Source organism: Medicago sativa, chromosome 5, assembly GCF_051527215.1.
Source record: "Medicago sativa cultivar Bolivia chromosome 5, Bolivia_mono, whole genome shotgun sequence".
Taxonomy (NCBI): domain Eukaryota; kingdom Viridiplantae; phylum Streptophyta; class Magnoliopsida; order Fabales; family Fabaceae; genus Medicago; species Medicago sativa.
In genome coordinates, this window is record NC_140753.1 from 36,945,811 (window position 1) to 36,959,762 (window position 13,952).

The window sequence follows — 13,952 nt, forward strand, 5'->3', positions numbered from 1 at the left end:
AAAGACTAAAGTGGATTTGAATGCAGGAAATGACTAAAATACCCTTTTTCATCAATTTTGTAAGTAATATTGAAATAAGATGCAGAGAAAAATGCAATTGATCAGAGGCAAATTCAAATGACTTGAAATGCAAGAAAGATATTTTTGTTTGACTTGAAATGCAAGAAAACATAGACAAATACACAGTTGAAAAGATTTTTTAGAGCTAAATTGAGAGATAAAGCAGAGTAAAATGTTAGTGTAAACAATAGCAAACTGGCAATTCTTCAAGAGTAATAGACATATATTCAAGATAGAAGAAATATTTTGGATGAGTATTTTTAGGTCCAAAATTAGGGTATAACAGTGGCCCACTAACTATAGTGGGGACACCAAAATCTTTCTTTTTGAATTGTTTCTCTAGATGAATGGCGTCATTTGAGTTCAAACATCGATCAAGCTGAAGTATAAGCATCGGGGTCAGAAACATCTTTCTCTCCCTATCAATGAGATGAGTCGACAATGACGTTTCTAGGGGGCAATTTGTCAGCCTGTAAATTTTAAGGCTATCATTAAATGCAGTCAAAGGAGAGTTGACCTTATCATCGAAGAAATAAAGAACCGTTCTCAAAGTTTTATCGAAGTTGGACTTGCTGGGAGCACGTGCTTCAGTTCGACAGGCGAAATCTATCGAAGGACGGTTATTTCAGATAAGGGCGAGCAACAGATATCTCCAAAAAGGCGCGTTCGAGATTCAAATTAGATGGATAAGTTAGTTTTTCTATGGTTATAGGTTTGAATTCGAATGTAGGTAGTTATTTCTACTTGTATAAATAGTAGTTTTTCATAGGAAAAAAGGGTCACAATTCAATCATACAAAACTTACACTCAAATTATCCGTATGGAAGCGAGAAACGAGTCACAAGTTGCAATGTATGAATCTGTGTACCAATTTACATTCAATCAATGCAATTTACATTTGCTCTTTTAAAATGTCTTTACATTTTACTTGTTTCTTTTGAGTAATTCAAAGTTATTTTACTTAACAAACTTCGATTGAATTCAACTGGGTTGGGTTCGATTGCTTTTATCTTTTCTGTTTATTTACATTTCTCAAGAATATTTACAATTTCCTAGAAACAACAAAAGCACAAATATGCTCCTAAGATTTACTGGTTGATCTTGCAAGTAACAACGTTTAAACCAGCGGTTGTTTACCAAAAATCAGTGTAAACATATGGATAACCGAGTTTGTTTACCAACCTGACATTCTCCACAAATGTTGCCTTCTGCAATTTTCATCTTGAGTAATCCTCTGATTTCTTCTACTAAAATGGCTTTCTTCATTCCTTGTAGATTTAGGTGACCAAGTTTTTGATGCCACAACTTCACTTCTTCATCTTTACTCAAGAGACATGAAGATAGGTAAGCCTTTTCTTGAGATACCCACAAGTAACAGTTGTCTTTAGATCTGGTACCTCTCATGTTTACCTTCCCTTTCTCATTTGTGACCTGACATTCTGACTTGCTAAAGTTTACAACCATCTCTTGATCACATAACTGACTTATGCTGATCAAATTGGCAGTTAAACCTTTCACCAAAAGCACATTGTCCAGTCTTGGTAATCCATCATTGACCAGCTTGCCAATACCTACAATCTTTCCCTTAGCCCCATCACCAAAGGTAACATAGCTGCTAGCATAAGGTCTGACTTCCACAAAAAATTTATGCATTCCAGTCATATGTATAGAACAACCATTATCAAAGTATCAGTCTTCACTAGAAGAGACCCTTAGAGAGGTGTGAGCAATTAATCCAATATCAACACATTTTGGTCTCCACTCCTTCTTGATATTTATCACTTCTGGCTCTTGTGTCCTTTGATGATGTTGCTGTGGAAACCCATACAACTTATAGAAAAAAGGTCTTATCTGACCCTTTTTCTTACAGTAGTGACACATCCTAGAGTGATATACCTCTTCCACTTTAGAACTCTGATGTTCCTCAGGATGTTGCAACATTTGTTTACTCACAGTAGGATCATTTGTTCTAGTGGAAGCTACAAATTTTATATTCCTGACAGATTTCTTCTTTTTCAACATCCAATAATCTTCTAAAGCCTAAGCAAAAGTTCTGTTTTACTGGTTCTGGTTTAGATGTTTAAAACTGAACCCTATCCCATTTGGTTTCCCTTTAATTTGCCCTTCGAAAATCTCATCTAGAACACCAGTCCCAGTGGTCATCATTTTTACTTGCTTCATAAAATGACCAAGTTGAGAGTTCAGCAGAGTTACCTCATTATTGAGCTCAGAAACTTTTGGCAGATGACCAATCATTTCTTCCTCCAGTTGATTGGTGATACTTTTCCGCTCCTCGAGATGCTTGCAGGTGTCAGTACTTCTGTCACTCAATTTTTTGTAAGAAACAACTAATTCATCATAAGCCAAATATTCATCACATGATTCAGCATCAGAAAAGACTCTACCAGTCAAAGCAGTAACATGTTTAGAAGATTCTCTCTTCCCATCTCCTTCAGGTTCATCATCATCAGACCAAGAAACAGTCAAGCATTTCTTTTGTTTCTTAAGAAAAGTAGCACATTCTGTTCTAATGTGACCATATCCTTCACATTCATGACATTGAACTCCCGTGTATTGATTGTTTTTCTCATCAGTCTGACATTCTTCACATTACTAGTTTGTTGATCAATGTTGAATCTGATGTTCTGCCCATTTGACATGGGTCTCACGTTCACTTGCTTCAGAATTCTGTTAAACTGTCTCTCAAGCATGACAAGGTTCTCTGACAATTCTTCGTCACCCACAAGATCTCCTTGTAACTCATCATTCTTAGTATTTGAAACGAAAGCAACACCTTTGCCTTTCTTTTCAGCTCTGTTGTCAACAACCAACTCAAAATTTTGAAGTGAACCTATAAGTTCATCAACCTTCATGCCAGAGATGTCTTGTGCTTCTTCTATAGATGTAACCTTCATGTCAAATCTCTTAGGAAGAGATCTGAGGATTTTACTCACAAGTTTTTCATAAGTCAATTTTTCTCCAAGTGAGACAAAATAATTAGCTATATCGAGAACATTCATATAGTAATCTTGTGTTCTCACCCTCTTTCATTTTCATATTCTTAAACTTAGTAAGGAGTTGGAGTCTTGAACTTTTTACCTTAGAAGTGCCTTCATGAGCAGTTTTGAGAATCTCCCAAGCATCCTTGGCTATAGTGCACTGCTTGATCATCTTGAACATGTTTTTGTCAACACTATTAAAAAAAGCATTCAAAGCTTTAGAATTAGAAAGGGATAACTCATCTTTAGTTGTAGTCCATTCTTCCTCTGGTTTCAGAACATCTCTCTTGTTTCCATCTTTATCAAGTGCCACAGGATGTTCCCAACCTTTTAACACAACCTTCCAAGTCTTTTGGTCAATGGTCTGTTAACAAATCCTCCTTCCTTGTCCGTTATGCCAGAAAAGATCTCCTCTGGATCTCACCCAAAAAACAGGCAGGGTGTCTGCTCTGATGCCAATTGAAATTCTGGCACGTTAGTCTTAAGATGTTTTATGCGATGTTCCAACACCAGACACAAATTACGGATGTTGAATAAGATGTTTAGAACATTAACCTAACAGACATAAACATAATAAAGCAAAATAAAAGACAAGAAAGTAAAAGGCACAGTGAGTTTGTTAACCCAGTTCGGTGCAACGTTACCTACTCTGGGGCTACCAAGCCAGGAAGGAAATCCACTAGTGTAGTCCTTATTCTAAGTTTCACAGCAAACTCCTCGTTTACAACTCTAGACCTAGGACCTCCCCGTATTGACTTCAACCTAGGAACTCCTAGATCTGAGATCCCATCTCACATCCCACAATCAAACATAGCCCCTGTGATTATCAGATTACAAACTCAAATAAACAAATGAAGTTACCTTCAAACAAACTACCTAACACTGTGCTTCACAACTTTGGTGTAGTACACAATCTACCTAGCTCCTTGCTTCACAACTTTGGAATAATGAAAACTTACAACATAATAAAATTAGTCCTTAACATGCATCAAGGTGATACACGAAAGGCTCACAATTAAACAGACTTAAAACCCTAAAGATCTAAACTTCAATGATGGCTTGAATGGTGAATTAGGTCTTGTAGTCTCGTTTATATACTGAAGCAAAATACAGGTTATAACTTCTTGTTGGGCTTTAGAACAATCCACAAACAAACGGTGATCCGTTTCACAAGAATCAATAACAAATATCGAAAGCCCTAAAATGTAGGAACATTATACGGAACAAACCAAACACATCCAAAGCTTCCTAAATTGTTGACACAACTTTAGGAACTGATAAACCATCTGATTCTGTCTAATAAGCACACAACTTAGCCAACAAGAAATAAGGCGTGGATTCTTTAAATAGATAATTTGTGCATAAAACATGGCACAAGTGCAGGGCACACTGAACCGTGCCAGGATGTTGGAACATCGTGTCCAACATCACACTTGAATATTTGTCTTACCAAAAGTGCAGCCAACATACAATTATCCAAAATCATTGATCAAAATGTATTTCTCGTGATGATCGAATGCAAAATATCCAGCTTCGCCTCCATATTCCAAAAGGTTTCATGTCTCAAATAAGCAGACTAGAGGGTTTTCAGATAGTGTATGGAACTTTAGGAAACTATGTTTTTGAGTTGGAGTAAGTTGTTTTGAGTTAGGAAACTATGTGTTTGAGTGTGTATCATTGGTCTAAGTGTTTGGGAAGTGTTTGGTGCGATTGAGGTCGAAAACAGATTTTGAAACGGTACTTTACGCGCGAAAACACAAAAACATGTTTTCGCTACCTGCATGACTGGCACGACCGTGCGCCCCCTTGGCACGAGTCATGCGTGCCTCTCTGGTCAGGGTGGCACGACCGTGCCATATATATGATGGCACGACAATATTTTTCTCGGTGGATATTTTTTCTAGACTTCCCTCTTTCCTCGTATACTTTTCTTCTTTACTCTTTCCCTTACTATCGACTCTTTTCTTCCACCACTTCGCTCCATTTATATTCTTCATCAGCTCTAAGAGTGCTTGCATTTTCTGATCATTTCCAACTTTCTGCTTTGATGCTTTGGATTGTGAAACCAAAGGAGTTGTTTTTCTTTTCTCATGCACTTCTTTACCATCAGTTGTCTTTTCCATTTTCTCTGGACCACGCTTCCTGTTCACACCCATCTTGCACATCCCTTTTCTTGCGTCTACATTGAGAGCGAGTTATGTAGAAATATGCCCAATTATGTCTCTAAGTTCTTAATTGAAGCCTCAATATTTCTTTGAGATTCATCATAATTTTTCAAGAGGGCATCAATGTTACTCTGAGAAGTCTTCATATATTGGGTTAAGACTTCTTCAAGATTTTTCTCTGGGTGTTGTTGGTTGGTTGCTTCTGATGGATGGAAATTAATATTTATACAATTATTTTTGAAAAAACTTTTTCTCAAATTCATGTTTTGTTCTTATTCTCTTTCGTTATCTTTCTCTCTCTAGTATTTTTGCATAAAAAAATAGGAAAATAAAATTGTAGCGTAATTATTTCAAAAATGACCGTGCAAATATCATTTTTCTTAATCTCTACCCCTTTTATTCTCCGGTGCTCCAGACAAAATAAGTCTATCCTTTCTTCGCTCTTTCCCCTTCATAGTACAAGGAAAATGGTTTTGAATATCTCTCCCTTCAACTTGTTCAAATTTTAAAACATCTTTTTTTTTTTCAAAGGATATTTCAAAGATGACAATTACATACAACCACTTCATTTTTATTTTGTATTAACCCTCCAACTTAGAGAGGAAAAGTGTTCCGGTAGTCTGGGGGTTCAGTCAGAAGGTAAGCAATTTTCAGAGGGATGTGTGTTCTGGTAATTTGGGGTCAAGCCGCGAGATAATCAAAGTCTGACCAAAAGTTTGTACATCTAGAAATCAAATATATGTTTTCCCTGAGCAATTCAGCACAGTGGAATTCATTAATTACTTGAGTTCAATTACTTGATTATTAGATACAACTACTTCGACATATTATAAACAAAAGCATGAAATATTTTTTTTAGTCTTTAAATGGAGTATTATAGTTAGATTTTTTATTGACAGAAGAGTATTATATTAATATAAAATGATAGTAACAATGATTATTATTTTTTAAAATAAGTTTATCTTTAATAAATACATTCATGTTTTATCTCTATTGAACGGTGGGTCGTGAACCCCGGAAAAATACAATTCAGTAATAATCCAAGTAATGTATAGTCGTTATTATTTAAATGATTAGGTGACATTTTTGTTGTTAACGCGCACCTTGAAGAAACGTGGTCTGTCTTTCTTTCTTCACCAATAACAAATAGTCATACACTCATACTTGAATAGTTTTCCATTCAAGCGTTTCACTCCATCTAACAGAGTAGTGTTCCAAATCATAATTCAAAGCTATCTTAAGCTAATTAATGTAAGAAATATCTCATTTTTCATTGACATACATCTGTTCAATTTTCCATTGTGTATACAGTTGTTACAAATGAATTGATATTGGGGTTGAATATAAATCAAGACTTAACTGTTTATTTTGTTTTCAAAATGTGTTTATGAGATCTATGTTGGCATAAACTTTCTTGATGGTGTTAAAATGCATGGTATTTTAATATATAAGGATTTTGATTTGTAGTGATTGATTTGGCCTTTTGGTATTTTCTATTGATGTAATGCATGTTAAACACACACAAGGATCGTTCGGTAAATGTGTCTCAATGGAATCTAATTTATTTAAAAAGAGAGAATAATTAGTTAATTTCATAACGAGTTTGAATTAGCTAAATACTCTTTGAGTTAATTCAATTTAGCCAATAATAGATTAGCTTAAATGTACTTTTGAATGTAAAAAAAAAAAAAAGTATTTTTGACTCCATAACTTTGAGAAAGTTGTGATTTAGCCAATCTTTAATAATTTATTAGAAAAAAATTATGAAATTTGATATTTTAAAAATATTACTCGAGATGAATCCAACAACATCTTATATATTATATTTTATCTTTATATATTAGTAGAAAAATAGGGTCAAAATATATTATATGAACAATACACATTTTTAAATTAGGTCATTTACAATGGGACGGAAAAGTAACAAACTTCATGCTTGAAACTTGAACTACATACCTCCAATTATTTTAACTTAGTTCAATCTAGTTGAACTACCCAACCCTCTCAATGACTTTGATTTAACTATAGGCAGCCGACACAAATCCCAACATATCAAGTAAACAATCAATACCCCCACTATAATATGCTAACAAGTACCCTTAAGAAGACAACAATAAAAATAAGTAGTGAGTTTAATGAAGCAAAAATCAAAAAAAATTTCTTTTTTCGTCAATTTTTTTTTTTTTAAGTTTCAATATAATGAATGCACAATTTCTAAAATAAAGATTCCTCAATAAACTTCTCATCAAGTACCCAAAAACATTTGTTAGCATTTTCCATAAAATATAATATCACTTTTCTTTTGTGCACCACCTTATCATATATACTAACTTCACTTGAATAATTATTCAGTTGCTAACATAGTTTATTAAAAATGGAGCATACTATAGTCAAATTGAGTCCAATCCAATTTAGTGAGTACATGCAATTAAAATCTTACTCTCAAGTTAAGAAACAGGATTCATCACTTGAAGAAAAATGTCCAAATTGGGAACCTCATTATTGGTGCCTTCGGTACAAGAACTCGCAAAGCAGCCCAACATAGAAGTTCCAGAACAATACCTTCAACCAAATCAAGACCCTATTGATTTATCAGATACAGCTCCATTACAACAAGTCCCAGTTATTGACCTAAGTAAATTGTTGTGTGAAGATGCAACTGAGCTAGAGAAGTTAGATCAAGCATGTAAAGAATGGGGCTTCTTCCAGGTTTGAACTAGAGTTATCATAATGCTAGTTTTAGTTCATTAAATTACTTTTTTGGGAGCAAAACTGAAGGCACACCTTGTGTTGGTTCTTTGTTTCAATTTTCATTAAAACTATATTCTTATAATAAAAAGTATAAACCATGAAAGTTTCAGATGATAAAACACTGCAAAGGCAACCAAGTTGATTGGGCTCCACTGGCAAGGAGCTCCTTCCAAGGACGTAACCAGGGAATACCGGGTTCGATTCCTGAAGGAACAACAATTGGCCAGTGCACATGCTTATACGCATGACCCGGATTAGTCGCACACCAAAAAAAAAAAAACACCGCAAAGGCATTAGATATGCAAGGGTGCGAGTTCGAACCTTCAATTCCGCACTTCACCGCATTTAGTGTGTGTGAATATCATTGTTAGGTGCTTTAGAACATAGAAAAAAAAAATCATGCAGGTTCAAATCCATTTATCGCAAAGGTGTAACTAATAATTAAATATGGTAAAACTAGTTAAATGCTTCCACATGTCTTGATTAAATTTTAATAGAGGATGTAAAGTTTTTTAAGTTTTTGTAGTAATTTTCTACAACTGTCTACAAATTAATTCAGCAGTAAAATACAGTCCTGTATAACAGATTCAGTGAATGAAAGCTAGGGAAAATTTTCAGGTTAATGTAGTTCACCACTGTATTAAGATGTAGTACAAAGAAGAATAAAAGTAATTAAGAGTATCTTTAGTTCTTAACAACCAAAATATAATCATTATACTACAATTTTATTAACTTTGCGAGATTTATAAAATCGAAACTGATTACAGCTGATTAACCATGGAGTCAATCCTTCATTGGTGGAAAATGTGAAGATAGGCGTTCAAGAGTTCTTAAGTCTTCCGGTGGAAGAGAAGAAGAAATTTCGACAAACTGCAGAGGATATGGAGGGGTTTGGTCAATTGTTTGTCGTATCTGAGAATCAAAAGTTAGAATGGGCAGATTTATTCTACACTACGACTCTTCCATCCTATGCAACGAATCCCCGCTTATATCCAAATATTCCTCAACCATTCAGGTTTTCATTCCTTTTCTAACTTCGTCTTTGTTTGCTAGCCGCAATGTTGTTAAGTGCAGATCGCGAAACATAGTTATATGTTCAGATTCTGTCATGCAACGGTGCTACAATGCTGCTATAGCCGATATTTGACAATATTTTGCACTAAATATCCTATCGCGAAACAAAAGCAATATGTTTAAATTCGACTATGATCTAGTGCTACAGCACCACTGTAACAATATTAGTTAACCACTTATTTTCCTCTAAACTACAATAAACATCACTCTCCCACTCGAGTGATTATAATTATATTACTCTAACCCATTGTTTCATACTGCAGAGATAATTTAGACACCTATTGTTTAGAATTGAAAAACGTTTGCATCACAATCATCAAAGATATGGCAAAAGCTCTTACAGTTGAACCAAATGAAATGCTAGCATTATTTGAAGATGGAGGTCAAGTAATTAGGATGAATTACTATCCTCCTTGTCCGCAACCAGAAAATGTCATTGGACTCAATCCTCATTCTGATGCGAATGCCTTAACTATCCTACTACAAGCAAATGACGTTGAAGGTCTCCAAATAAGAAAAGATGGACAGTGGATTTCTGTTAAACCACTCGCCAATGCTTTTGTCATAAACGTTGGAGATATTTTGGAGGTAATTTATAGAAAATTAGTCATACATTCTCTTATTAATTTACTCTTTTATGTGTTCTTATGAGTGTGCATGAATCAAAATAAAATGTGAGCACAGGTAGAAGATAAAGCCAATGTTACATTTAATTATGAAAATCCTAGTCACACACACACACACCTCTGTAATTCGACCAAGATTAGATGGTAATGGTACAAATTTTAAAGCAAATTTTGATTTGATTTAAAACTAAATAGCAAGCTTGAAATCTATATCTTCTGATCTTGATCTAACAATCGATATGGTGTGATCGTCTGATCTTGGCGAAGTTAACACCTTAATTTGAATCAATAACAATAACAAGTCAATTACTATTTAAGTGTCTTGAAGGACAGAGAAAACAATTTGTACTCAATTTTTCTTTGAAAATAAAATTTTCAAAAGTATGTTGAAATTGAAAGTCATTCATCTTTTTAGTCTCTTCGAGATGATTCGAAAGACAAGATTGACTCTCCCAAATGATCTAATGCGATCGATGATGTTCAATTTTAGGTATACATTTGTTATTTCTTTCATTTAAGATACCATACTGTCTGACTTATCTAATTTGACAAACAAAAATGGTGATTTACTGATTAATAACATTTGCCAAGTTACAATGCACTTCAAAGTTTAAGAGTATTAGGTTCTCATGTTAAATAGTTGTGCAGATACTGACCAATGGAATTTATCGGAGTATTGAACATCGAGCAACTGTTAACTCCGAAAAAGAGAGGATTTCCGTTGCAGCATTTCATAGACCACAAATAAGCAAAGTTATAGGTCCAACACGAAGTCTTGTTACTCTTGAAAGGCCTGCATTGTTCAAAACACTTACTGTGGAAGATTACTACCGTGTATACTTTTCACGCAAGCTACAAGGGAAATCATGCCTTGATCTTATGAGAATCCAAGATTGAGAATGGTATGTGATAAAAGTACCAGAGGACAAGATTCAATAATGAGGTAGCGAAGGTACAATAATTCAATAATTTGGATTTATAAATATGATAGAAATTGAAATTTGTAATCTCAAACTATATGGACAATATATCCCTTAGTCGAGCTCCCCAACTATTGGCAACAAATTATCACATGTGTCATGTGTGTGGTGTTAAATATCTGCGCTCTAGCTTATTAGACAATAAGTTTAGAATTTTTTGTCAAAAAAAATAATAAGTTTAGAATTTTTTGTCAAAAAAAAATAATAATAAGTTTAGAATTTATTCTAATACTGTAACACTCATACTAGACGTATCTAGAAAGTCTAGCATGTGTATTAGTTTAGTATTGGATACATAAAAAAGAATTACAACAATAAATCTTCGAATGAATATATTATACAACCAAGTGCGTTCGTACAATAATAACACAACTCAACTTTCTAAAATATAATAGATGCATCCTTGAATATCCACTCCATCCTGCAGTGGGTACAAACGAACACTTGTCGCAACATCCATTCGGCTACTAGCTTGCTACGCCATCCTGATATCTGAAGCAAATAAGGATTGGGATGAGACATAATGGCTCAGTGAGTTCCCCTAAATCCTAGGCTACAGGTAACCTCAGGGGAAACCTACGGTCACCACGTGTCTACAATACAACCTGACGGTTGATTATACGTGTGTGGTCATGCTTTCCTAGACGGTAGTGCATACTAGACCCGTCATAGGCTCATCTTACTTGTTATAGGCTTCACTTCCTATACATGTCATGGCGGTCAAGGGGTATCTAAAACCGCATTGCCAAGAATACACTCTACGTATCGAGACCTAAGCTTAACATATCATAACATGATTCTAAACCGGACGATTAGGGGAATCCTAAGGTCGTCATCGGTGTAACATTCTTTACTTGTTCTATTCCATAACTTGCACTTGTCTTATAGCATCTAATGCTCTTGTTCTAAACCATAATCGTGCATGGAATCTTTCTACATATCATAACATAATCATATTCATATCATGCATAAACGTATCTAAGTTCATTCATTATGTTAGCGTTGAACATACAAACATTATCTTGATTCATTTTACGGATAGTCCAGGGTGGAGTAACCCCGAGAACAATCCCATACATGACCGATGTACGTACATCGGACTCCCTCGGTGTCGTGCGGGTCCCTTGCGGCTTGAACCGTTCCCCTTAGGTCGAGAACCTCCCGTATCCCCCTGGCGTGGATAACAAGAGACACGAGCACCTACGTCTTGTTACTCAGTGACATGTGGGTCCCTTACGGCTTGAACCATTCCCATCATGAGAACCCCTTGTATCCCCCTGATGTGGATAACAAGAGACATGCCACCTACACTTATTAGTCATGGTCTTGTCATACACGTAAGCTAAACATATACATACTTGATCATAAGCGAAGAGAATACACTTCGCGTCTTATCATTCTAAGGATTCATATCCTATACTTGCCATACTTATCATTCATGCTATTTTTCTAGTTCTCAACACTATGTCGAGGCTCTACATTCATTCCCTTTCTTAATTCATTGCTACCCGAGTAATATCGGCTTAAACTCTCTTGATTCACTCTTGCCATTCTTATTAAGTTTGCCATGATTTTCATTTCAAGAATCGTTTGATGTTATGTGCATTGCCTAGAGGTTGTTTTGAAGTTATAAAGTTATAAAACGTTGAAAGAAAAGCTTCGGAATGCACCACGAACCCTGAACTGGGCCAACAGGCCAAAGCAAGTTGGCCAAGTCCAAAGAGCTGCGCTAATAGCTCAGCTGAGGCGTGGCTCATCCTGAGAATTTCGCTATTAGCGTAGATTTCGCTATTAGCGTGGCTCTTCGGGTCTGAGGTACAAAATTTCCAATTTTGACCCAAAACTTGTCCAGTTTAATCCTTCAATGCACCATAATCATCCAGCAACATATATATATATATATATATATATATATATATATATATATATATATATATATATATATACATTTATAAACATATTTCATGGCAAACTAACATGTAATTGACAAGAATTTATCAAATGTACATTAAGGTTTAAAACCTCTCATAAACATAAATCACTACTTTCTAACATGAATTTACACAACCAAGGGAAGGTAAACTATCTATGGAACTCATCTAATCATGTTTTCTTGCTTTCCTTCAAGATCCAAGCTCAAACCCTAGATTCCTCTTCATTCTTGATCCACCATTTTTCCCACCAAACCATGCTTAAATCCATGCTTCCTCTTGTTTCTTGCTTGCTAAGCCATGCTTGATCATGTATTGAAGAAGTTTGGATGACTTAGAGAGGAGAGGGAGGCGAAATTCTTAGAGAGAAGGGGGAGAGAAAGGTTTTTCCAAAACCTAGAGAGAGAAGTGAAATGGGAAAATGAATATTTTGGTGCCAAAACCACTTATATACTCCCTTGCGCGCAAATACTTAAATGCCCTTCGTCTCAGACGTGTTTACCTGACACTGATACACAAGTCCATATTTAACTGATACCACATAATATTAGCTTCCCTCGTACTTAACATTTTCGTCATACTTGCTTTCCATGAATCTTAGTCCTCTGATACATTTATCAGATAAAATTTCCATTAGCTGACGAGCGGGATGTTACAAATACAATAAAAAAATCGTTATTGGTACTTGAAGATCTCAAGTTGAGAGTTATATAAAAAATAGGATATGAGAAAGAACTAGAATAGATACTTTTATGAGTAATTTTCATATAAGAAGGTATACTCAAAACGTGATCTTTTACCATTAAAAATGAGACGTAACATACGAAAAGTTTAAAAGAGGTTAGTTTGTCGATGAGAGATCATACTTTATCCCTCCTGTAAATTCAGTACACAACACATACACTGGCGGAGGTGAAAATTATGCGAATAATAATAAATAAATTCTAAAAAAGCATTTTATCAAACGTCTTACGGATACTATAAAACCCAATATTGAGTAACTAAGAACAAGAAAGTGATAGAAAGTATGAGAAAATGTGAGATAAAACCATTATTTCGTTGATTGATTCAAGTATAGCATGGTTACACATATTTATAGTGAATCTCAAACTTGTCTACACTAAACTATTGTGTGTGAGACATACATGATAGCTCCTACTCTTGTAACTAACTTCCAAAGTAGTTGTAACCATTTTACTAGATAGGGTTTGTGATTGCTTATGTAGCAAGTAACTCTTGTGTAGTGTGTTCTTCCTCTTTATCCTTTAACATCCTTGATTCTAGATCTTCCATGCTATGTTCCAATAGCCTTCAACAAGCTAAGCATGATAAATGTTTATCATATATAGCTTGGACACAAAGGAAT

General features: G+C 34.9%; 1 protein-coding gene across 5 annotated transcripts; it reads left to right on the top strand.

Annotated features, from left to right (window-relative positions):
* Positions 1-6,312: 6,312 nt before the first annotated feature.
* Positions 6,313-10,773, top strand: LOC146922084 (oxoglutarate-dependent flavonoid 7-O-demethylase 1-like). 5 transcript variants are annotated; one of them, XM_085715201.1, is made up of 5 exons: positions 6,319-6,475; positions 7,677-7,933; positions 8,743-8,990; positions 9,313-9,637; positions 10,324-10,773. In XM_085715201.1, exons 2-5 carry the CDS (start codon positions 7,703-7,705, stop codon positions 10,570-10,572), a joined length of 1,053 nt encoding a protein of 350 aa, XP_085571327.1. In that variant the 5' UTR covers positions 6,319-6,475; positions 7,677-7,702; the 3' UTR covers positions 10,573-10,773. The 5 variants fall into 5 exon arrangements, with proteins under 5 accessions (XP_085571329.1, XP_085571327.1, XP_085571326.1 ...); XM_085715200.1 differs by having other exon boundaries at positions 6,338-6,475; positions 7,672-7,933; XM_085715202.1 differs by having other exon boundaries at positions 6,348-6,475; positions 7,683-7,933.
* Positions 10,774-13,952: the final 3,179 nt, after the last annotated feature.